Genomic DNA, 26,953 nt, shown 5'->3' with positions numbered 1-26,953 from the left:
CAGCCAGAATAGGAGTCGAGTGTCCCCCCTCTAGATATAGGTGCAGGTCCCAGAGGGTGGACCTGCATTTTTTTTAGACATTTATGTGGATATGCATAAATGTTTTAAGTAGGGACTAATCCTTATATCTCCTTGCATCTGGCATGTGATAGTCCAGAACTTGCTTCAAACACAGAACTTTTCTGGGATTTAAAAAAAGCAAAAAAAAACTTGTACTTTGTTAGCATTTTTGACTGCCTTTTTGAAGGCTCTTACTGCTTGTAAGGCGCTGTTTACACCTGCATCGTGGTTTTTATTTAAAAAAAAACAACTTAATGCATAGCTGGATCCATCACATGATGGATGCCAACTGCGTTCGACGAAACCCATTAACTTATAATGAGGTCCATCGAGTTTTGCATGTCTTATTTAAGAAAACTAGCACATGCTCAAAAAAAAATTTGCTTTTCACATTCCAGTTATCATTTTTCTAGTGCCGGTGACATTACATGCACTAGAAAAGTGATAGCTGGAATATGAAACGTTTCTACGAGCTACTTCTTTTGTCCTCTGGTTTTTGTTTGCGAACATTTGCAATTTTTACATGACTCCAGTAGTAGTATTTTTTACTTTCAGTTCTGTGCATAGTCTTATGACCGCTTTAATAGTATAATTTCCATTCTAACTGGTGCAGTAAGCTGCATAAGTAGCCAGTGACCACGGGTACTTAGTGATGAAATAGTCATAAGACCCTGTTTTTTTTTCTTCTCACAATTACTGTGGCTGGCTTTATTGTCTAAGTACATGTTATGAGGTGAGTAAGTGTGGATTACTCTGTTATGATATGTGTTTTGCTCCCATGTTTTTAACCCAGCTATTATTCTACAATGTATTACATTTTTTTGGTTTATAACATAGATGGGAATTGGCATTATGTAGGCTTAACCTGAGTAGTAAGAATCATGAAATCATGTTTCAAGAGAATGCTCTGTCTTCGCGGTTAGTAGGGAGGTTGTGATGCTTGTCTGTTTCTTTTCATCAGGAAGTATAGAGTTCTCCTTCCAAGTCTTTATCCAGAGCATAGTGCGCTATTTCCATACATCCAGTCTAAGTCTCTATAAATAAACACAGTCCATTGCTGTCCTTTGGCAATCCACATGTATTTTTCACCACTAGATTTATTTATCTAGTTGGGAAGGTAAGGCACCTAGATTATGGACTCTTTATTGGCTTCTACACTTCGGGTTTTGGCTGTACCCTCCTAACGCGGCGCTTGTTATTGCCGCAACAGCAGAAAGAACAAGCAAGAATAGCCATCAACAGTACTCCACCTGGAGAAGAAAACAGACAAGTCCTAATGGTAACACTGAATTAATATCATGAGGATTTATAGACGGACTACTTTGATGAAGAGGATACAAAGTGTGTACGTACCGATAAAGACGAGGATGATGGTGAAGGAAATAATCTCCACAGTGTCTGCCTGAGGTATTTGCTTTAATTTTACAAGAAGTTTTTCTCCTAAGTTCTGCAGCTCTTCTTTTACATCCTGGGAAGACATTGTGACAATTGGAATGACTGCAGTCTGCGGATGAAACAGAGTTAATAAATTTTTATTTAAAGGGGTTCTTTCAGCTTCAATACATTTTGCATTCGTAAAGTAATATAGTTCCTAAAGTTTAAAAAAAAGATACACGTACATCAAGAGTTTCAGTTGCCTCCTATTAAGATAAAAACAATTCCTTCACAACTCCAAGCATGGCAATTAGAGGAACGCAGCACTGAACGGACGTGCTTAGCTGAGGCTCCCGTCATCCGTTCGAATCCTCCTCTGCGCGGGGTTCCAGTGCTCATCACCATCGGAGGCCTGTGATCATTTTAAGCCCTGTATTGGGTGGTATGCAATAATGTCACCTGGCTGAGGCATGAGGCCACAACAGAGAGGACACTGAGAAAAGGAAGCTCCTGCGGACGCAGCCGCCACTGTGGGAGTGGTGAGTGACTTTAGCAGCTTGCTGCTGCTGACATTTTGGGTGCGCTACGACCGCCCTGCTGTTCCTCCCTATACTGCACAGATGTAATCTGGATATAATGAGACGCATGGAGGATCTTCCCCCCTTCCCTATGCCTATAATACTTTAACTTCTGTTTGTCTGTGCACTTATATGAGGTGATTCTCCGTCCCTACACTATCCTACTACCCGAGGTACTCCTAAAATGGCCCCCTCCAAACAGTCTAAAATTACAGACAAGATGGATAAGTCCACTGGTCCTACATCTGGGCCCCGCATGTTGAGGCCTCCACCTCTCCTTCCACTCCTGTCGACTCTCCTCCCGAACCCTCCATTTTAGATGTGCTGAAGGCTATTACGGAATCTCATACGGTTCTAACTTAAAAAATGTATGCCCTTCAGACGGACTTTGGTCTTCTCAGAGCTGACGTACACACTGCTCAAAAGAGTCTGAGAGGCGTGTTTCTGACTTGGAAGATGTAGTGACTCCTCTGAGATCAAGGGTCGATACTCTAAAAATGCAACAGTCTGCGAAGATGTAACATCCACTTCATCGGCCTGTCTGCAGGAGTGAAAAAGCCAGACCCTGCCGCATTCTTGGAAAATTATCTCAAATCGACATTTGGGGATACCTTTTCTCCTATGTTCTGTGTGAAACATGGGCACCGAATCCCAACTAGATCTAAGTAGTTTTATTGCAAAGTTTCTAAATTTGAAAGACCGAGATAAATTGCTGGATCTTGCAAGGAAACAGGGGCCTTTGAAACATACCACTCAGGATGTGAGTCTTTCCCGATTATTCGTTGGAGGTACAAAAACAGAGGCAGTGATTTACAAAGGCCAAGAAATGCCTTAGGGAGAAACAAATAGTCCATTCTATGGTATACCCCTCCAAACTCAGATTGGTGCACAACTGCTCTGCAATATTCCTGGACAAGCCAAAAGACGTCTTTGCCTGGTTTGAACGTCATGGACTCCAGTCTCTGTACTCCTATGATTCTGTATCTCCCTATGCTGTGAGGACATATAACGGGAAAATTGCTCTACGCCATGGAACATCTTCCTAACTTTGCTCCTCTGTAAAGATTTGAAGTTTCCTTGCCGATGTCCTCAGTTGTGATGGGTGTTGGGAGATATGCCAGAACATGGATATATATCATGGACTGTAATCTCTTTACTCCTGTCGTACCATGTCTCCCTATGCTGTTAGGAAATATAACAGAGGGAAATTGCTCTACACCATTCAATATGATGTTAACGTTACTTTTCGGTAAAGATTTGGAGTTTCCTTCTGATGTCTTCAGTTGTGATGAGTGTCGGGAGATATACCAGGACTTGGTTATATTACCGTAATACTCCTGTCTTCCAAGCTGCAGCTTTATTGAGCATATTAGTTTTATGGGAGAATCCTTGCTGCATTCTAGGGGAAGGGGGTTGCCCCCTTCCGCTAACCGTTTAAGCATACCTTGTAGTTCAGTTATGTTTTTTCCTACTTGCTGCAATTGGAAATGAAACATTTCTCAAGTTTGGGGGGATAGGTAGGGTGGGTTTTGGTTTGGTTTAATTGTTTTTTGCCTTTCGCACTTTTCTATATATAATTTCTCTGACCATGTGAACTGGTGATATGATCTCTGGGAGTGCTAGATTTGGAGATTCCCAAAAAGGGCACAACTTCTGTATTTAACCCCTGTATGTTGAGGTACTCCAGATCTATACTGACTTTAATATTACCCATGGAGACGCTGCACCATCTTAAAATTATCTCCTGGAACGTGAGAGGGCTTAATGACAAATTTAAAAGGTCCCTAGTTTTTAATTTTCTCTTTACATACAATCTACAAAATTAATACTTATACAAGAGACCCATTTACTTGGTTCCAAATTGCAAGCTCTTTCACGACCATGGGTTAGGCATGGTTACCATGCTTCTTACTCCAATTACCCCTGTGGGCTCTCTTTGCTGGTCCCTGCCTAGATTTCTTGTACCTTTTTCCTAACTCTACAGTATGGCTACCGTTATCACTGTACTCCAATATTGATAAAGATCTTCGATTTTTATATTTCGGCAGGGAGTACTCCTAGAATCGCTCTGGGCACATTACAACTACCCACTGAGCAGGGTGGGCTGGCCCTCCCGAACCTATATCTACTTTCTTGCCAGCCAACTGGTGTATGTTTGGTGCTGGATAACACAGACATTTTAATCCCTGTACTGTGCTGGAAGCTTCGCTTCTCGGTTCCTATAAAGCCCTAGTAAACTCTATTTATAAACGGACACCCTGCCCCAGGACACACACTTAAACTCCTAATGCAGACTATGAAGGTTTGGCAGAGATCAATGCTGCTCTTTACGTCCGAGGAGGCGTCCTGGTCACTTAAGACTCTGCTTTGGTAAAACCCGTTTCTACCGCAGCCAAGAGGACTTCCTAACCTTAATAAGTGGGCAACCCTGGGTATATTAACCTTGGAGGATGTGGTAGTGGAGGATAGGGTAGCTACCTTCGCACAACTTAACTTCAAACACCAGATTCCGACTCATCTCAGGTTCCGTTCTTTCCAGCTCAGACACGCTGTTATGGAAATGAAAGTGGAGCAATACCACAAGGCTGCTGGAGTCTTCCCGGAGAGAGCGTGCACGTAAACCCGCAACCTCAAATCCATAATCACTCTGATCGACAGTGTCTAAGGCTACTCTAAGGTGTTCGCCAGAGCCGACCGCAAGTTGGGATGAACTTTGCTGCTTAGAACCTAGGTTGTCTTAACAGAGTGTAGTTTTGGATAAGAGATGCAATGCAGGCAAACCTGAGCTGGAAACCAGACAGCCAGTAGGTTAACTGAAAGTCCAGAAACGGAGTAGAGGTTATCAGACGAGCCACGGTCAAGCCCTCATTCGGGAGTGGATAATCATTATCAGTAAGTGGAGGGTTAGCCAAGCCGAGGTCTGTATACACGAGGTTCAGAAATGCAGGACCAGTTAGGAACTCGATCAGAAACCAGGAGATAGGAAAATTTACAAGCAAAGACAGGAGGTAAAAGACAGGTATAAATACAACCCCACAGCTGATTGGCAAAAGAACAGAGAAGAGAGAAAGGCTCAAGGGAAAAAGAACCACCCAGAAGCTAGACAGGTTGTCATAGCGACCTTAACCCTTTAGGACACAGCCTGTTTTGGCCTTGTGGACACAGATGATTTTTTCAAATCTGACATGTATCACTTTATGTGGTAATAGCTTGGGAATGCTTTTACCTATCCTAGCGATTCTGAGATTTTTCTTCTCGTGACATATTGTACTTTAATCTATGGTGTGTTCAGATAGCACCGGTATCCTTGGGTGCTCGAGGTAGGGTCCCAACCCGGATGTAGGTTAAGAATTGTAGTCGGCACACCTTGCTTGTGTTTCAGAAATTATATTTATTGGATTCTCAAGATGGATGCCAGAGGCTATATGTGCAGCACATATAGCCTCTGGCATCCATCTTGAGAATCCAATAAATATAATTTCTGAAACACAATATTGTACTTTAAATTAGTTAAAACATTTGGTCGATAAATTCAATATTTATTTGTGAAAAACACCAAAATTTACAGAAAATTTGTACAAATTTGCATTTTTCTAAATTTAAATGTATCTACTTGTAAAACAGAAAATAGTTACTAGTTAACATTTCCCATATGTCTACCTTATGTTTGCGTAATTTTTTGAACGTCCTTTTATTTTTCCGAGACATTACAAGGCTTAGAACTTTAGCAGCAATTTCTCAGATTTTCACGAAAATTTCAAAAGCCTATTTTTTCAGTGACCAGTTTCGTTCCGAAGCTGCTTTGAGGGCCTTCTATATTAGAAAGTGCCAATAAAATGCCCCATTTTTAAAACTGCACCCCTCAAAGTATTCAAAACAGCATTCAGAAAGTTTATTAACCCTTTAGGCGGCGTTTCACAGGAATTAAAGCAAACTACAGGTGAAATGTACAAATTTTTTTTTTTTTGCCGAAATTAATTTGTAATACATTTTTTAATGTAACACAGAAGGTTTTACCCAAGAAATGCAACTCCATGTTTATTGCCCAGATACTGCAGTTTTTAGAAATATCCCACATGTGGCCTTAGAGCGCTAATGGACTGAAACACCAGCCTCAGAAGCAAAGGAGCAATAGTCGACTCCGCTATTTATTCCATCGGAAAACCGGAAACCAGCCGGAATGGCGACGAACGGAAAGCATTAGCGATGTTTCCGTCACCATTGAGATCAATGGTGACTGAAATGGAAGCTGTGCTTCACTTTCCGTTGCGAGGTTCACCCGACGGAACCCTCCGACGGAACCCCGGAACGGAAATGAACGGTGATGTGAAGAGGCTCTGTCACCAGTTTATAACTTCCCTATCTCCTACCTAATCAAATAGGTTCTTTGATGTACATAACTACTGTTTAAAAAAAAATAAAAATGTTTATTATTGACCAAGTTAACAATATTTTTCAATTTATGCAAATTTTTTCTAAATGCCCAGCTAGTTTAAAGAGGCACAGTTTATAGCTTCCCTATCTCCTACCTAATCTAATAGGCGCTGATGTAGATAACTACTGTTTTTTTTATTTTTTTTTAAATAACATTTATTTATTGACCAAGTTATAAACATTTTTCGAGATGTGCAAATTATTTCTAAATGCCCAACTGGGTGTTTTTTTTCTATTCACCAAGTGGGCGTTGTATAGAAAAGTGTATGACGCTGACCAATCAGCGTCATGCACTTCTCTTCATTCTAGCCCAGTTTGATTTACAGCACAGCGTGATCTCACAAGATCACGCTATGATGTTACTTCCTCTGGCAGGTCCTTCACCGGATCGACGGAAGACTGAAGAGACATTGCCTCCAGCCGTGCCAGGACGTTTATCTGAATCTGCAGCGGCTGAAGGAGATGTCTGTTCAGTCTTCCGTCGCTCTGGTGAAGGACCTGCGGGAGGAAGTGACATCACAGCGTTTTTGTTACTACTAGCGCTCTGCTCTGGTATTCCGGCTCTGGGGAAGCCCCTGACATAGCTGTGCAAATATGGACAGTGATGTCAGAGGCATCCCCAGAGTCCTGGAGCAGAGCCTATACTAGCGCTCTGCCCGGGACTCCGGCTCTAGGGAAGCCACTGACATCATTGTACATATATGGACAGTGATGTCAGGGGATTCCGCAGAGTCCCGGAGCAGAGCCTATACTAGCGGCTCTGTGTCTCGCGATCCTCAGATGATAGCCTCAGGGACCGCATGCGGCCTGCGTATTTGAGACCTCTGGCTTAAAGGAAACCTGTCACCAGCATTTGATCTATTAAACTCTCCTCACCACTCACTGGCTGCTGCTGTCAAAAGTTCATTGCCGTTATCCCTTCTCCTAAACTCCTCCTCCGACCGTAAATAACGGTCTGCATACAGTTTGTGCCTTTTATGCTAATAATCCGGCAGTCTCGTTCGTTCCTTTTCTTATTCTCGCCCATCGCCGAAAACCGGCCCTCCCTGAATGCCAAAATCTCGTTTGAGATCGCGCATGTGCCTGTCATGTGTGGTACGATACCCTTTCCTTCTTCGCCCAGGTCTCAAATCTAGTTACTCCACATGTGCCGTTCTGATGTCCTGTTGTGCGCATGCAGCAGAACAGGACATCGATGCGCAAGCGCGAGATTTCGTGTGTGCTGGGGGAGGCGAGGAGCTGTCAATCAAAAGTAAGGAGGGGGGGGTTAACCTGGAAAGGCTTGAGGAATGAAGGTAGGACTCTTATGTTCATTAGCATACGACACAGGAACACTAGCAAATTGAATACTAAAGGTACAAAGCCTACTTAGAAGATAAATCATTTTTTATGTAACCTATAATTTTCACCCACTTCCACTAGGTATTGCTGATTTAAAAGGTGTAATGCTGGTGACAGGTTCCTTTTAAAACAGTGTATTGGTTTTGCCTGGAGTGTACCAGACTTGGCCTTGCTGGTGTGTCACTGACTTTATGTGCTTGTACTCACTTGTGTCTGAGGACTTGCTCTTAGAATGTACAAACCAGTTTCTCATCAACACTCGGTAACCTCTTTATTTTGCCCACTGTCTTTGGTTAGGTGTCATTTTTATATTTTATTGCCTTTGTCACAGATTTAATGATCCTCACTCAACCATGGGTAATTTTAATACCCAAATATTCCTTATTGTCCCCTGGCTCCCCAGTTTATGATATGAATAGGATAGCAGCAGAAGTATGGTATTTCATTTACTAAATGCTCTGCTTCATTGGCTTAGATTACTTAAAGGGTAACTAAACTTTTAAAAAACTTTTCACATGTCGTAATGACATGTCAGAAGTTTTGATCAGTGGAGTTTTGAGCACTGAGACCCCCACCGATTGCTAAAACAAAGCATGAGATGCACTAGAATGAGTTCTGTGCCCTCAGAAAGCCGAGCGATCAATAGATATCTATAAGAAATCACACTATCACACTTGTAATGGCGGTTCACAGTATTACAGCCTTCTCCCATTGACTTTAATAGGAGAAGGCTGTAATTCTGTGAGCCGTTGCTACAAGTGTGTCGGTAATTCACAGTGTGAGCAGTCAAGGAAATGAAGAGAAAGCAGCGTGGTACAAGGGCTGCAGCCTCTTCAAAACAGCAGATCAGTTGGGGTGCTGGGTGCCGATCACATATTGGTGGCCTATCCTGAGGACAGACCATCAATTTTTTTGACTGGATAACCCCTTTAAAGGCCCTATTACACTGGCAAATTTTGGCCGGTGCAACGCGCCGATCAACAAGACAGCTCGTTGATCGGCACTCATTTGCTCCTGTCACAAAGAGCTATGTATGGGACGAGCACGTGTCACTCCGATCGCTCGTCCCCATACATTATTATCATGTCTGCAGCACGTCTCCCTGTTTACAAAAGATGTGCTGCTAACAACGATATTTCAGTTTTTTAAAGCAATACGATTAGCAGATGAACGTTTTCTCGTTCACCTGCTGATCGCTGCCCTGTTTACGCCTCATGCACACAACCGGGTGTGCCATCTGAGTCCCATCAGTGACCCGAGGAAAAATAGGACATGTTCTATCTTTCTTCGGATCGGAGACTCAGACTATTTTTCACGTACCCAATTCACCCGCTAAAGTTAATGGGTCCGTGAAGACTATCGGGTGCCACTCGGATGGCGTCAAAAGCGGCCTGAGTGGCACAACGGACGTGTGCAAGAGGCTTTACACAGGGCAATTATCAGCAATGAGCATTCTATGCTTTCTATGAACGCTTGATTGCCCGCTAATTGCCCAGTGTAAAACCCCCTTGAGAAAGCACTACTAGTAGTCCAAATATCAGCATGAGCAACAATTTCTTCAATTCAGTCAAAACGTGATCAGCAGGGACTGCAAACTATTGACCAAGCTACACAAGTGGCTGGGCATTCTCTATAATTATGTAGACTTTGGCAATACATATAAAGTAAATTAATTTTACTTCCAGCTTGTGTCACAGTAAATGACATAAACCTATAGTGTAGGTTAAAGTCAACCAGTGAGGATGTGTATACTTTCTGATGGGCTTGTAGATAGGAATGCACCACACTCTCCTGACCCTGGTGTACCAGAGGTTTAGTGCCCTAGACCTGGTGGTCAGTGGCTTTAACACATGCTATCTTGGTTGAACTGATCAGTTCAGTGCATGATATCCAGTGGTCACATACGTGTTCCGATCTGTACATAGCTGTAATATTCTATTGGCTCATGATAGCTTTGTAAGTGAACATAGTGAAATTCTGCCATGGGACTAATGTCACTATGGACAGTATGAATGCATAGTCACTGAGTCCTAGTCCATGCCCTTTTGGAAAGGCCTTGTGGTTCAGGAGCAGACATTATTAATCTTTTCCTATTTCTTACAGGTTGTTGCTATTTGGGAATGTGTCCAAATCTCAGCAACACCTTTTGAGGGGTTGTAAGAGATTAGGAGATTAAAAAAAAATAAGGTATGCTGGTTTTTTTTATCCACAAAAAAACAGAGCCACTCTTGTCCATTGTCAGGTATTACAGCTCAACCCTATTCACTTGAGTTAGTTGCAATACCAGACATAACACATCCCATGGACAAGAGTGGTACTGTTTCTGGAATAAAAAAACAGAACCTTCCTAATCTCATACAACTCGTTTAATTCATTTAACTCTTTATGAAAATCTTAGATGCCCGTCTTTAAAGTGCATCTGTCATGAGAAGGAAGTAGAACAATTACAGACGCATTCAAGTTAAAAATAAAAGTAGGTGCCCTTTAAACTGCTCTATGTTCAAATGCAGCATGCACAATGTCCTTCAATCTTGAAATGATCTATACGACCCTTATGTTGACTTAAGCATTGAAGAGAGATCGTGATGTGCATAGTGATCGCACTAGTCATATGCTTGAAGATACTCGAGCACCAACGCATTAGTTACATAGAGGGCTTGTTTATTTATTACTAATGCAAAATAAGTAATACAAACTAAGTTACATATTGAAAGAAAAAAAAAACAACTTGTGGACGAGTACTTGTAATGAGCGCTCTGCTCTGGTGGACTTGGCTCGGCGTGACCATTTATTACTTGCTCACTTATTCATTTCAGTGGGCTCTGTGTAATACTACATGTTTCCTGCAGCAGCAAAGTGTTTGGCTGCCCACAAAACCTCCGATGGTTATATCCGCTGAATTGGATGGGGTTTGGGAGACTTTCTTTTCAGACATTAGTTTTCCTAACTGGTACAACCCCTTTTAAGTTCTGTAGACCTTTTAAAATAATGTCTCCTTCCTTGCTAATATCCATAGATTATAGTGTCGACAGCACCAGGTTTTGGGGATGAGTACTGCAATTTAGCCTAAGCTTGCTTGGGTTTCCCTAGTTACTTGGGCTATGTGCCAAACCCAAAAATGATATTGTAAGCGTAATCGCTTTCTTTGATTTTGACCCTAGTATGTATATGTTTGTATGCCTGAATTATACATTAAATTATGAACTCCATTGGGGACAGGGCCTGATGCTAAATAAATAAATGGAATCAAATACATAAAACCAGTCCTACAATATCAGTTACTGGTAAACAAGCATTGGCCTCATTTACGCTGGATAAACAAAGGGTATACGTCTATGAGCCATCTATTATTAATACAGAGCTCTTGGTAATTATATGACGTGATTTGATGACTTCCGGTTATTCCTGTACCTGGTGATGGTAATTGGAGGTGTTGATGGTCAGAATTGCTTCGTTGCTAGGTGTAATGATGCCAACAGAACTACACTTGCATTCTTACCATTGTGACTGGAGGAAGTCATGAGTTTTAGCTCATGTTTTAGATACTGCTGTGTGTCACATCGCTGACACGTAACACTGTCATATTATATACAATGTTGTTGGCTGCATGATGGAATTGGCAAAATGTGCTGACGTTGTTGGGATAAGCTGCATTTAGACAGGATGATTTATCATAAAATAAATTATGACCCCCACCAAATAATAATGATACATTTCCAACCAAGCAACAATTACATTAATGATCAATTTATCAATCATTTCTCATCATTAAAAGGCTTGTCTGTGATTAGAAAAAAAAGACGTCTCACCGATACGCAGCTTTACTCCTGTATAGAGAATTAGATGTCGCTGAAAAAATTACGTTTTCTAATATTTTGGATGGGGATCACCCTTCCAATTAAATCAATCACTACAGATCTGTGACCCTATGAAAACCTTTTCTATGGAGGAATAATGACGTGTCAATAAATAGTTCACCAGGTCATCATGACTAGGTACAGATATACCAGTTAGTTGTGCCTTCAACCCAATAAAGATGAAACAGATTTATGAACTGGTTAGCGAAATATAGAATTAATGCTCAACGAACCATAACTAAATAGTGGTTATGACTATTAGAATTACTGGCAGGGCTAACATCAAAGACCTGAGAAGATCCAGCACTCCTAGTTGCAATTCCTTATTCCGCAGTCAAGATATAAACATTCCCTGCTTACATGTTTCGAGCACGCAGCTCCTACTCATACCTTCTAGCCAGAGTTGACATTCTGTTCTCCGACTGAGTTGATTACCATAGCTGCTCGAACAAGGTTGTTATATTATCGCCCAGTTTTCCCAAATACAAATTTAACGAAGAAATGGCTGCATGCAACTGTTAACATCCTGACAGAAGATTAATTAAGGCCAGGATCACTCACACCGTTTTGATGTAGTTTTTGGCGCAGTTTTATTAGCCAAAGCCAGATGTGCATCTAAAAGGAAGGGAAGTTATAAAGTAAAGACTGGCCTATCTTCTTTCCTTCACATCTACTTCTGTCTTTGGCTTATAGAACTGCCACAAATACTACATCAAAACTGTGTGTGTGTTCCTGGCCTAAAGGAGTTTTCCGAGACCTGAGGATTTTATTTTTGTAGGCCTCATTCAGACGGCTCTATTTGGTTCGTGATATACGGAACGTATGTTTTCAGTATTTCCCGAACCGTATGTTTGCCAGATTTCCCAGACCGACCACCGTTCAGGGAGCCGGGCTCCAAGCATCCTAGTTATCTATAATGCTAGGAGTCTCTGCCTCTCCACAGGAATACTGTCCTGTACTGAAAACATGATTGCAGTACAGGACAGTATTTCCACAGAGAGGCAGGGACTCCCAGCATCATTAGTAACTATGATACTAGGAGCCCGGTTCCCTGAACTGTCGTTGGTCCAGGAAATACAACTGACACACGGTCCGTATATCACAGACCGAACACGGCCATCAGGTTCTGAGAGTCCAATGAGGCCTAACAGGTACTTGCTCCCCGTGAGGATGAGGGTGGGTAGGTGCATGGCAAAACATCTTACTTGTTGGTATTTACATGCTTACATCCTCTAATGGTCCTATTGCTGTAGAAAAAAAAAATTGCAGCGATAGAGGTAGCATTTCTATTTTTTTTTTTAAACCGCTTAAGACCCCATTCACATGTTCCAGGATTCACGCTGAGAACCGTGTAAGAAATCTGCCTCCCATTGGTGAATCTCCGTCTCTGTGTAGACGTGGTGGAAATTTTTTCATGAAATGTGGCTAATCCACATGCAGATGCGACGCACGTCAAACTGCACATCCATGGCAAAAATACGAACAAGCCTCGGATTTCTGCCACAGATCCGTCAGTGAATAGATGACGGATTTGCCGTCTGTACATAACCGTCTGAAATGTTCTTTATACTGTTTCTGCAAAAAATTGCGGATGCATTTTTTTAAAAAAGTAATTTTTTCCCACCATTGTAGCCAATTGGGGAAATCACAGATTCCATAGGCTTGTTTTTTTTGGAGGGGAAGATGGTGCTACAGCACGTTTTTTGTTTTTTTTTTACGAGAAAAATGGCAACGTCATGCGAAGGATCTGTCACAGCACTGTGGCTTCCGTTATAGATAGAAGCCACAATGCAGATGTGAACAGAGCTTAAGACCCCCCTTCCCCATGTCCTCCATGTGTTCTGTATTTAGTGGGAATGCTGGACAAGTAAAAGTTGGAATAAGCTTCCCTGTTTGTTCCTGTTCTCTTTATTTTCTGTCGTCTTAATACACATTAGTTTAACCCTTGAATGACCAGCCTATTTTGGTCCTTAAAGGCTATGTAAACCTTTGCAAACTTTTTTTTTTTAGATAAAAAAATTTATCATGGTATCTGAAACAGCTTTTTAATAATTTTTTTTTTTTACAATAAAAATGTTTTATTGGGTTTACAATTTTGCAGTAAACATATCAGAAAAACAAATAAAAAAACAAAAAGGTGAACATGACTCGTGATTATTACACCATAAGCATGACAACATCAACAGTATGTTAAGTCAGGAGAAAATATCAAATGGTATGAGATGCATATCATGTATAACAAATATTACAACCGTTTACAGTCCAAGTAGCTCATGCTATCTGAATAGATATTAAATCGTTATGATAGAGCTAAAAGAAACAAACAGATATAAAAGGAGAAGGGTAGGGGGAAGAGAAAAAATAAGGGTGTATATATATATATCAAATGGTGTATCACTCACGTAGTTAGAGAATGAGATGGTAGAGAAATCAGGCCTGGGCATCAGTGAAACGAGTATATTCAGTATAGTAGATAAAGTGGAGCCAGGAGGACCACATTTTATCAACTGCTTCTATTTTGTTTCCTCCTAAAAGTGGTCAGGTGTTCCATACGCATTATTTCGCTAACTCCAGAGAACCATTGAGGAATGATTGGTGGAGTAGTAGATTTCCAATGCGGCAGGGATACATCTCTTCGCTGCATTCAAGAGATTTCTCGAAAGCGAGTGTTTGTATTTATGCAAGGGGATGTTGCTGTCATAAGTCAAGTTTTATCCAGTCACTTTTGACGTAATGGAGTGAACCTCTTTCCATAACAAAGAGAGAAGACTACAAGACCAGAACACATGAAAAAGCGTGTCATCTTCCACTCCACGCCTCCAGCAAAGGTGGGAGATTGCAGAAAATATCTTATGTAATACTGTTGGCACTCTATAACAACGAGAAAGTATTTTGTAATTTGTTGGTAGATTTATGTGTCAAGGTTAAAATCTTTGACTTGTCCTCTGCAGTCCAAGATGTCTGGAGGTCTCTCTCCCATTTTGAGATGAACGGGGGGATGCCAGTCCACCGGGGGGGACTGATATGTCATGGAGAGTGAACGTTGTACGGGACCCTGAGCTGAGCACAGTGTTTTAAAACTAAGTAAGAGCACGATCTGTGCGTGTCGAGGGTTGTAGCGAAGAGAGAAAATGTGTAAGTTGAGATAGGTGCCAAGAATCTAAGGGGGGGGAGTAGGTCTGGTGGGTTAGTAAGCAAGGGTCCCGACACCCATTGAGAATCTTTCAAGAAGTGTCTGACCTGAAATCTTCCTCCTCTGATCTAATCCCCAAAACATCCACCCGCTAACTCCGGTGGAAAAGCAGGGTTACCCAGAATAGGGAATAAGGTTGAAGGAGAGGGAGAGAGTTCCAATTTGGCGAAAAAGTAGGAAGCAAGACGCAACATTTGTCCAATTGTCACATGCGAGCGAATGGCAACATCAATTGGGGAGGTGAGCCAAAGAAGGTTAAAGAGGGGCGTAGATCTGGATGCTTGTTCTACTGTTATCCATCATTTTTGTGAAGAATGCTGGCACCAGTCAATTATTCTCGTAAGATGTGCTGCTGTATATTAATTATAAGGGTCCGGAAATGCCACTCCCCCTGATTCCTTCCCGAGTGAGAGGATGGACCAAGCTAGACATGCTGAACCAGGTTGCCAAATAAATTTAGACCAAACACATCGCAGGGATTGAAAGAAGGCAAGCGGGATGTGGATATGTAGTGCCTGAAAGAGATACAAAAGACGAGGCAGAGCATTCATTTTAATGATCCTGCACCTACTGAACCAGGGGAAAAAGCCGTTTCACCAGGAGTCGAGGTCCAATTTTAATAGTGGCCAATAAGGGAGGATAGTATAATGCGAAAGATCAGCAGGGAGCCTGATGCCGAGATATTTAAGCGCATTAGGAGCCAGTTTCAAGGGGAAATTAGTATCGAGTCTGGAGAGAGTGGATTTAGAGAGCAACGGAGAGGGCCTCAGATTTCTGAAAATGTATTTTAAAGTTAGATAAATATTTGTACATGTGTAACTCTTCCATGATGTTAGGGAGGGAAAATGGGGATTGCTAAGAGAGCCAGTGTTTGTCTGTGTAGGCTGCTACCTGATGTTGACGTGGGCCGACGGACGGTCCAGAAATATCAGAGATGCTATGTAAATGTGAAGGAAAGGTTCCAGGGAAAGGACAAAGAGGAGGGGTGAGAGGTGGCATCCCTGGTGTGTACCATTTCGTATAGGCAAAGGGTCTGAGTAAAAACCATTAACTTTAACCGAAGCATTGGGGTTTGAGTAAAGAGATCAGATCCACGAGAGCATGGAGTAACCCAGTCCAACATGTTTCAGGGAATGAGCAAGAAATTCCCAATCCACCCTGTCAAACGCTTTCTCATCGTCAGTAGAGAGAAGTAACATGGGGGTATTTCGTTAGTGAGAGTGGGAAATGCTGTCCAGTGCTCTCGTGGTGTTAACCCTCCTAATGCAGTGAAGGAAGGAAACCGGCTTGATCTACATCTTTAAGTGATTGAAGATGGGGTGTAAGTCTGGAGGCCAGTATCTTAGCAAACTATTTTGCATCTACATTTAGTAGGGAGATAGGGCAGTAACTGGCACAACAAGTCGGGTCCTTGCCGTCTTTGGGAATCACCGTTATAAGAGCAAAAATAGTGTCTCTTGGCATTAAATAATCTTAAGTCAGGGCATTAAAGGCACGTAGGAAACCATCTGAGAGGGTAGAGAGGAAGTGTTTATAATAGTTGAGTGTAAAGCCAACGGGTCCCGGGGGCCTTGCCAGTGGAGATCTCCTTGATATCCCAGGGTAATTCCAAATTAGTAATTTTAATTGGTTTTACTAAAAAAAATGTTTACTTTTTGAGATACAGCTTTTATGTATCCACGATACATAGAAGCTGTATCTCAAAAAGTGTACAAAAAAAACACATAGCCTTTAATGACCAATCAATGTTTTCTGTTTTTTCATTGTCACATTTAAAGAGGCTCTGTCACCAGATTTTGCAACCCCTATCTGCTATTGCAGCAGATCGGCGCTGCAATGTAGATTACAGCAACGTTTTTATTTTAAAAAAATGAGCATTTTTGGCCAAGTTATGACCATTTTTGTAGTTATGCAAATGAGGCTTGCAAAAGTACAACTGGGCGTGTTGAAAAGTAAAAGTCCAAGTGGGCGTGTATTATGTGCGTACATCGGGGCGTTTTTACTACTTTTACTGGCTGGGCGTTGTGTATAGAAGTATCATCCACTTCTCTTCAGAACGCCCAGCTTCTGGCAGTGCAGACACAGCCGTGTTCTCGAGAGATCACGCTGTGTCGTCACTCACAGGTCCTGCATCGTGTCGGACGAGCGAAGACACATCGGCACCAGAGGCTACAGTTGATTCTGCAGCAGCATCAGCGTTTGCAGGTAAGTCGATGTAGCTACTTACCTGCAAACGCTGATGCTGCTGCAGAATCAACTGTAGCCTCTGGTGCCGATGTGTCCTCGCTCGTCCGACACGATGTAGGACCTGGGGCAGGAAGTGAGTGACGTCACAGCGTGATCTCTCGAGAACACGCAGTGTCTGCACTGCCAGAAGCTGGGCGTTGTGAAGAGAAGTGGATGATACTTCTCGTCAGAACGCCCAGCTAGTAAAAACGCCCCGATGTACGCACATAATACACGCCCAGTTGTACTTTTACTTTTCAACACGCCCAGTTGTACTTTTGCAAGCCTCATTTGCATAACTACAAAAATGGTCATAACTTGGCCAAAAATGCTCGTTTTTTAAAAATAAAAACGTTACTGTAATCTACATTGCAGCGCCTATCTGCTGCAATAGCAGATAGGGGTTGCAAAATCTGGTGACAGAGCCTCCTTTAAAGAGCATTAACTTTTTTATTTTTCCATCAACATAGCTGGAGGGCTTATTTCTAGCGGGATAAGTTGTATTCTTCCATGGCAACATTTTGAGTTACATACGGATGTATCCAAGTTGAACTTTTCTCTGATTACTTGCTTCCCCGTGATATCACACAACAAAAGCCATTGAAAAAGTCAATTTAAAGCTCCTTGCTACTGTGTATTTAATGATAAAGATGGCTACATCTGTATAGTGTATTGATTAACTTTAACTTTTTTTGCTTGGGGGGATGGCAAAAAAACAGCAATTATTTTTTTGCATTTAAAATGTACGCAATTCATTGATACGATTATGGCGATACCAAATATGTATAATTTTTTCGGTTTTACTACGTTTGCACAATAAAAACACTTCTAAAAGAAAATTGTTTTTCAATTGTCGCATTCCAAACGTCATATCTTCTATTTCTTCGTAAATGTAGTCGAATGAGGGCTTGTTTTTTGCTTGTTTTCATTGTTATCGTTTTGGGGTACATGGGACTTATTGCTTAACTTTTTTGGGGAAGGGGGATTGAAAAATTAAAGTGACTCCTCCCTGAGGATAGGCCATCAATTTCAATAACCCAGATAACCCCTTAATGACCAGGCCTATTTGCGCGCTACTGACCAAGGATTCATTTTTGTTTTTTCACTGCCTCATTCCAAGAGTCATAACATTTTTTTTATTCCATCGACATAGCCATGTATGGCCTTGTTTTTTTGCGGGACGAGTTATATTTTTCAATTGCACCATTTTCGGATGCATATAATATATTGATTAACTTTTATTAACTTCATTTTAGTAGAGAATTGAAAATAAACCGCTATTCCAGCATTGTGTTTTTCATTATAAATTCAATATGCGGCGTAAACGGGGATGCCAAATATGTAAAGGTTTTATGTTTTCCTATGTTTGCACAATAAAAACTGTCACGAACACCACTCCCGGCACACATGACTTGGATGCTACTGTAAAGGGAAACTCCGCTTGTCCATTCTCACTCTTACACGCGCCTATCACAACAGGCTAATAATGAGTTAAGCACTCCCCAAAACTAGTTCACACATCCACGCAAAACGCTGCCACCACTTGCCGTATTAGGCCGTCCAGAGCCTCCTCCTGGTAACGCACACGTCCACACAGGCACACACTGAATCGAAATATCATTCAACAGGTTATGCTTCTCCTCTTCGAGGTTGTGGGTAGGTTTAGAGCAGCAAGGAACAAACTTATTAGTTTTAAGGTTTAATATACGAAAGTACAGTGCTTACAAAAAAGGTTACAACAATTATGTAAATAAAACGACATACATATAAGCAAAACAGTTACAAAATAAAAGGGAATAAAGCAAAGAATAACAGACCTATTACGTATTTGATAGGTTAGGGATCCCGCTGAGGAGAACAGCTTGAAGGTGGACAGACCTGCAATGTGGTCGCATCGCCTGTGGTCTGACACTGTATTTCATGGTATGCCATTATAAAGGGTCCAAATAAGACCCCTCACCCCTCCTCCTGGTTAGGTGGGAGGAGGATGGCTAATTACATGCAAAACAGGGAAAGTTGCCAAACACCATTCTAATTGTCGTAACTCCTTATATGAATCTCGTAGCGAGATACTATGTCCGACAAGTTCCCAGGCATATATTTACCAACCTTGGCATACCAAACATGACTGAAATATTAATAATTGTAACCAACATTCAGTTCTGGGGTTTCTCATGGCCGAGAATCCCTGCGCTTGAGACCCAAGGAGCGTCTGAGTTCCTGGATCCTGTACACCTAGCTGGGTTATATACAAGATGAATTATGACAGGGGGGCTTTGAAGGATTATATTTCTTTTGTACCATACAGCCATTTCTGTAGACGTGGGTACTGGAGTCTGGCTTCCAAAGCATTGACTCTATTAGCACCCAGGTGTGATGGGAGCCCCACAGAGACAAATGTGGTCCTTGTTTTGACATGTAAACTAATGTGATTATGTCTCTGGGAAAGGACATCCTGATTATCCCCCGCAGTCCGGGAGATTTACCCGATGCACGGGCTTTAAAACATAACTCATAACACCTCACCCTTTTATAGATGGCATGGGAGATTGATTCACAACATGAAAATTAAGAATATTACATCCCCCAAAGACTGGTTTATAACACACCCTTCCTCATTACACAAATACACATCACCTGATATGCTTCAATCCAATAAGCCGTCAAGTTTATACAGCTTGGAGCTGGAAAATATGCATAAAAAGGATGATATGGTCAAAAAACTAATTTGCCTAATAATTATGCACACAGTGTGTGTGTGTATATATATATATATATTTCAACAACGCTTTGTCCGTGCTCTGGACTTTCTCATAATGACATTGTTTAACCTCTTCAGTACCAACCTATTTGGGGTCTTTAGGACAATGCATCTTTTTATGTTTTTTTATGTTGTCACATCCCAAGATCGATAGCGTTTTTCATTTTTCCGTCAATGTAGCTGTAGGAAGTCTTGTTTTTTGCAGGACAAACCATTTTGGGGAAAAAAAACACAGCAGTTCCGCCATTTGGTTTTTTTCGTGTTTTTTTTAGGTCTGTCTTTTTTCTTATGTTCTACTTCTGCACAATAATGGCACATTTCATAGAACAAAATAATTTTGGAAATTGCCATATTGTTATATGTATGCTCATATAAACACAGCATGTTCTTCTGATCAGTCGTAAATGATTATTTTCTTCCTATGGTTGTGTTCAGACAGCACCAGTTTCTTCGGGTGCTCGAAATAGGGTCCCAACCCAGTTATAGGTCAAGAATTGTATTCTGCACAATTTTCTTCCGTTCATTACTGTTTTTCTCTCCCTTCTCCTCGGCTCCAATCTCTTACATAGCCTGTGTTCTTTTTTTGTCTTTTCTTGCAGTACTTTGCATGGGACGCTGCATTTCCCCAGAGGCAAGGAGTGTGTTACTCTTCAGCTGTTCAGTTTTAATGAATGGGTCCTAGCATCGGATAGCTTGGTTTGTAGTGGGTGGTGTTTGTTACCCACGGGAATGCATCTTGGCTAGTGTAGCCATGATTACAGTCATATGGTTACTGGTAATGAATAGCAGCACCTGTTACTCAGAGCTCCACTAAACAGCCTTGTGCTGCAGCTGCTCCCTCAATTCTCTGCACTGGGCTGGCATTCATAGGGGGGTTAGTTACAGCAGTCTATCCCACTTTGTTTGCAAACAAGACAGACCTATTTAACCCCTACCCGCACGAGTAAGTAACTACGTCGTTGCGGGAGGTTACTTCCCGCACGAGGACGTACAGTTACTGAGTTTTTTCCGGTGCACACTGTCGGCGACAGTGTGCATCGGGAACCGGGAGGTCAGCTGTCACCTACAGCTGACACTCCACTCTTGCCGACCAGCGGTCCTTTGCCGCTGATTTCGGCGAATTAACCCCTTAAATTCGGCAATCGGTTGCAATCGCCGAATTTTAGGGGTTTCTAGCATATCGGCAGACCCCGGTCTGAAATCGCGGGATTTGCCGATAGTTAGTATGGCAAACGGAAGCCAAACTTCGGCTGGTCCTGATAGGCTGCCTGTCAGAGTGACAGGAAGTCACTGTGTCGTTCCCGATGCACACTGTCGACGACAAGGTGTGCATTGGGAACTGGGAGATCAGCTGTCCCCGACAGCTGACACTCCAGTGTTACCGATCAGCGGCTCATCGCCGCTGATTTCGGCAATTAACCCGATAAATGTGGTGCTCGATTGCGATCACCACATTTAGGGGGTTTGTAGCACATCAGCAGCCCCCATGCAATTGTGGGGGTTGCTGATGCTTGTGATGGCATCCGGAGGCCAAGCAACGGCCTCCGGGTCTGCCATGTATGGAAGCCTATGAGGACCAGACTCGTAGACTTACTGTCAGAGTGACTGTGACGTCACAGTGACAGTTGGAATACGTTACACTACCTAGGTAGTGCAATGTATTCTAGCAGCAATCAGAGCTGCAGGTAAAAAAAAGAAAGTGTAAAAAGTAAAAAAAAAGTTAATAAAAATGTTTTATAAAAGTTAAAAATAAAAGTTTTTGTTTTCCTATAATAAGTCATTTATTATAGGGAAAAAATGAAAACATTAAAAAAAAAAGTACACACATTTGGTATCACCGTGTTCGTAATGACCCAAACTATGAAACTATAATGTTATTTTTTCAGCACGGTGAATGCCGCAAACAAAATAAACGGAAAACTATGTCAGCATCGCTATTTTTTGGTCACCACCCCTCCCCAAGATATAGAATAAAAAGTGATCAAAAAGTTGCATTTACCCCAAAATAGTACCAATAAAAACTACAACCCGTCCCGCAAAAAACAAGACCTCCCACAGCTTTTTTGACTAAAAAATAAAAAAATTACGGCACAGAATAGGGTGTCTCAGAAAATAAATTATTTTATAGAAACGTAATTTTATTGTGCAAACGCTGCAAAACGTAAAAAAACTATACACATATGGTATCGCCGTAATTGTACCAACTAATAGAATAAAGAAAAACGTAATTTATTGCGCCTTGTGAACGCTGTAAGAAATAAAGAATTTAAAGCACCAAAAACGCTGTTTTTTTGTCACCTTAGCTCTAAAAAAGATCCTGTGGGGTCAAAATGCTCACTATACCCCTAGAAAAATTCCTTGAGGGGTGTAGTTTCCAAAATAGGGTGATTTTTGGGGGGTTTCCACTGTTTTGGTCCCTCCGGGGCGTTGCAAACCCGACATGGCACTGAAAACCAATCCAGGAAATTCTGCGCTCCAAAATCCAACAGGTGCTCCTTCCCTCCTGAGCCCTGCTGTGGGTCCAATCATTAGTTTATGACCACATATGGGGTATTGCCGTAATCGGTAGAAATTGCTTTACAAATGTTGGGGTGCTTTTTCTCCTTTATTCCTTGTAAAAATGAAAAAAATCTGTTTCCACAGAAAAAAAAGGTGATTTTCATCTTCACAGACTAATTCCACTAAATTCTGCAAAAAAACTGTATGGTCAAAATGCTAACTATACCTCTAGAAAAATGCCTTGAGGGGTGTAGTTTCCAAAATGGGGTCACTATTGGGGGGTTTCCACGGTTTTCATCCCTCCAGTGCATTGCAAACGCGACACGGCACTGAAAACTATTCCAGCAAAATCAGAAATCAAAATGGTGCTCCTTCTCTTCTGAGGCCTGCTGTGGGTCCAAACAGCAGTTTATTACCACATATGGGATATTGCTATAATCGGAAGAAATTGCTTTACATATGTTGGAGTGTTTTTTCTACTTTATTCCTTGCAAAATGTAAAAATGTCTACGTTTTTTCACAAAAAAAAGCAGATTTTCATCTTCACATACTAATTCAAATAAATTTAGCAAAAAAACTGTGGGTTCAAAATCCTAACTATACCCATAGATAAATTCCTTGAGGGATATAGCTTCCAAAATGGGGTCACTTTTGGGTGGTTTCCACTGTTTTGGCACCACAAGAACTCTTCAAACCTGACATGGTGCCTAAAATATATTCTAAAAAAAGGAGGCCCCAAAATCCACTGTGTGCTGTTTTGCTTCTGAGGCCTGTGTTTCAGTCCATTACCGCACTAGGGCCACATGTGGGATATTTCTAAAAACTGCAGAATCTGGGCAATAAATATTGAGTTGTGTTTCTCTGGTAAAACCTTCGGTGTTACAGATTTTTTTTTTATTACAAATGAATTTCGGCAAAAAATATGAAATTTGCAAATTTCTCCTCTACTTTGCCTTTTCCTGTGAAACGCCTAAAGGGTTAAGAAACTTTCTGAATGCTGTTTTGAATACCTTGAGGGGTGCAGTTTTCAAAATGGGGTGATTTATGGGGACTTTCTAATATAGCAGGCCTTCAAAGCCACTTTAGAACTGAACTGGTCCCTGAAAAAATGGCCTATTGAAATTTTCTTGAAAATATGAGAAATTGCTGCTAAAGTTTTAAGCTTTGTAACGTCCTAGAAAAATAAAAGGACGTGAAAAAAAAATGATGCAAACATAAAGTAGATATATGGGGGATGTTAACTAGTAACTATTTTATGTGGTATTATACTATCTGTTTTACAAGCAAATACATTTAAATTTAGAAAAATGCTAATTTTTGCTAAAATTTGATGTTTTTCACAAAATAATGAATTTATCAGCCAAATTTTTTCACTAACATAAAGTACAATATAAAAGAGTATCCGGCACAGCAATTATGAAACAAAGGTATTTTTATTTTGTTTTTGTTTTTAATGCCAGTGGCAGAGTGCGACGTTACGGTCGAAGTGACCTTCATCAGGCACTGAGCCATGCTGGAAACTGCATAGACGAGCGCTAGTGGTGCTGATAGCGGCAAAAAAATAAAAAAGTTACGGCTCTTCAAATATTGAGACACAAAAACAAATAATTTTGAAAAAACTGTTTTTACTGTGTAAAAGTAGTAAAACATAAGATAGCAATATAAATGTGGTATTGCTGCAATCGTAACGAACCGCTGAATAAGGCTATTGTGTTATGTCGATGCAAAAACTAAAAAGTTATAGCTCTTGGAATGTAACGATAGAAAAACGGCAAAAATAGCTTGGTTATTAAGGTTTAAAATAGGCTGGTCATTAAGGGGTTAATGTGAGTGTGTATATCTGTGTATGTGTGTGTATGTATATATATATATATATATATATATATATATATATATAAGCTAGTAAAGTAAAAGCAGCACCGTTCCTCCAGTGTGGGGTGCAAGTCCCTGTTCAGACACACGACCAGTGTCACAAATCCACAAACAAATCCAATACACAGGTCAGCACTCCAAGATAAAGTGTAAAATGAGGATCCTTTATTCACCACAAGCGCAACGTTTGGTATCGCTTGAGAAAGGCCCCATTGAGCAGGGCTGAAACGTTGCGCTTGTGGTGAATAAAGGATCCTCATTTTACACTTTATCTTGGAGTGCTGACCTGTGTATTGGATTTGTTTATATATATATATACATATACTACCGTTCAAAAGTTTAGGGTCACTTAGAAGTTTCCTTATTTTTGAAAGAAAAGCAGAGTTTTTTTCAATGAAGATATAATTAAATTAATCAGAAATACACTCTATACATTGTTACTGTGCTAAATGACTATTCTACCTGCAAACGTCTGGTTTTTAATGCAATATCTACATAGGTGTATAGAGGCCCGTTTCCAGCAACCATCACTCCAGTGTTCTATTGGTACATTGTGTTTGTGAACTGTGTTAGAAGGCTAATGGATGATTAGAAAACACTTGAAAACCCTTGTGCAATTATGTTAGCACCGCTGTAAACAGTTTTGCTGTTTAGAGGAGCTATAAAACTGATCTTCCTTTGAGCTAGCTGAGAATCTGGAGCATTACATTTGTGGGTTCGATTAAACTCTCAAAATAGCTAGAAAAAGAGAGCTTTCATGTGAAACTCGACAGTCTATAATTGTTCCTAGAAATGAAGGCTACTCCATGCGAGAAATTGCCAAGAAACTGAAGATTTCCTACAACGGTGTGTACTACTCCCTTCAGAGGACAGCACACACAGGCTCTAACCAGAGTAGAAAGAGAAGTGGGAGGCCCCGCTGCACAACTGAGCAACAAGACAAGTACATTAGAGTCTCTATTTTGGGAAATAGACGCCTCACAGGTCCTCAACTGGCAGCTTTATTAAATAGTACCCGCAAAACGTGCTGGTAAAGTGGGAGATTTGTACAAGGTAAAAGGGATTTTGAATAAGGAAGGCTATCACTCTATTTTGCAACGCCATGCCATACCCTGTGGACAGCGCTTGATTGGAGCCAATTTCATCCTACAACAGGACAATGACCCAAAGCACACCTACAAATTATGCCAGAACTATTTAGGGAAGAAGCAGGCAGCTGGTATTCTATCTGTAATGGAGTGGCCAGCGCAGTCACCAGATCTCAACCCCATAGAGCTGTTGTGGGAGCAGCTTGACCGTATGGTACGCAAGAAGTGCCCATCAAGCCAATCCAACTTGTGGGAGGGGCTTTTGGTAGCATGGGGTGAAATTTCTCCCGATTTACCTCAGCAAATTAACAGCTAGAATGCCAAAGGTCTGCAATGCTGTAATTGCTGCAAATGGAGCATTCTTTGACGAAAGCAAAGTTTGAAGGAGAAAATTATTATTTCAAATAAAAATCATTATTTCTAACCTTGTCAATGTCTTGACTATATTTTCTAGTCATTTTGTAACTCATTTGATAAATATAAGTGTGAGTTTTCATGGAAAACACAAAATTGTCTGTGTGACCCCAAACTTTTGAACGGTAGTGTGTATTTGTGTGTATATATGTATACGTGTGTGTGTGTATGTGTATATATATATATATATATGTGTATGTAGTAAGGCCTTATGCACATGGCAGAACTGTATGGTGCACCTACTGCAGGGGAATGTTGGTGGTTTAGCATATTTATCATTTTATGTAACAGTATATGAGACCTTTATCGTGATCGAGAAACATTGTTATAAATATTATAGAAATTGTGACAATATTGCACAACCACATTGTTGCCCTATGGTTAAAAGCTACCTTGCAACCATTGAAAAAATGTTGTAGAATATTTCCCCTAGTCGCAAGGTCACCTTTTCCCATGGGGAAGCACTAAAGTTGCAACGTGATCACGATTTTAGTACAACTCACAGACTATGCTGTGGAGCCTTAGCCTTGTCCACACAGGGCACATACCACACAACTTATATCTTGGGGATTTCACCCTTACTGTAACGTCACTTAGACCACTTAGGAACCTAGTGTTTAACAGCTACGTTTTTTTATTTGAAACAACCCTTAATGATTAACACAATGTGTTATCTGTGGTTTTACATAGGACTGCAGTTAATTTATTATCTTAGTTTTATAATGTACAGTTGATCCAGAGCTTAAAAGTTAAGGCAAGTTTAGCCTTGCTACATCACAACTGCACAGTACTACCTATGGATTTGTGAAGCTTCTCCAAGTTGGAAAGACCAGAAACAAGCTGAACTTCATGCAGCAGGACTGGTGCTTTCTGTTTGTAACCGGTTTCTTACATTAAAGACTCCAAGTGAAAATTCTCAGAGTGGAAGAACGCGTAAGTGAAGTCTGTGTTTGTCCTAGAGGTTGTTAGAAGTAAAAAAGTAGCAGAATGCACATAGTATAGAAGTCTTACCCCTGCACTTAGTCCAGCACTGCTCTGTCCTCCTTCACCCCATGTAGCCCATAGCTGGTATGTGCTCCCTGACAGCTCTCTGTGCCCATAGCAATGCCTGACTCGCACTGTTGCCTTAGAGATGGGAGGTTTTGATTTACAGCTTTCCTAAAAGGGGAGGGAAAGAGGCCTGTCCCTCTGTGTGTAAGTGCTGGAGCTCCGGTAAATCAGCTGGGACGGTTTGAGGGATTTAATCACTGTGAAAA

At 41.1% G+C, this 26,953-nt stretch overlaps 2 protein-coding genes across 6 annotated transcripts in view; one reads left to right on the top strand and one right to left on the bottom strand.

Moving 5' to 3' along the window:
• RECQL5 (RecQ like helicase 5) overlaps positions 1–26,953 on the top strand; it is a 123,082-nt gene that overhangs the window by 57,437 nt on the left and 38,692 nt on the right. The window lies entirely within an intron of this gene.
• Positions 687–26,953, bottom strand: part of SMIM5 (small integral membrane protein 5) — a 27,465-nt gene continuing 1,198 nt past the window's right edge. The window contains exons 1-3 of one of the 2 annotated variants that reach the window (XM_075845782.1): positions 26,709–26,788; positions 1,414–1,564; positions 687–1,310 (exon numbers count right to left, since the gene is read on the bottom strand). In XM_075845782.1, coding sequence (XP_075701897.1) covers positions 1,213–1,310; positions 1,414–1,540 — 225 coding nt within the window. In that variant the 5' untranslated portion in view covers positions 1,541–1,564; positions 26,709–26,788 and the 3' untranslated portion in view covers positions 687–1,212. Of the gene's footprint in view, positions 1,311–1,413; positions 1,565–26,708; positions 26,789–26,953 lie in introns of those variants that run through there. The other variant, XM_075845781.1, reaches the window with a different exon arrangement.

Source organism: Rhinoderma darwinii, chromosome 13 (assembly GCF_050947455.1).
Source record: "Rhinoderma darwinii isolate aRhiDar2 chromosome 13, aRhiDar2.hap1, whole genome shotgun sequence".
In the NCBI taxonomy this organism is placed as follows: Eukaryota; Metazoa; Chordata; class Amphibia; order Anura; family Rhinodermatidae; genus Rhinoderma; species Rhinoderma darwinii.
This window is presented reverse-complemented; position numbering and strand designations above follow the sequence as displayed.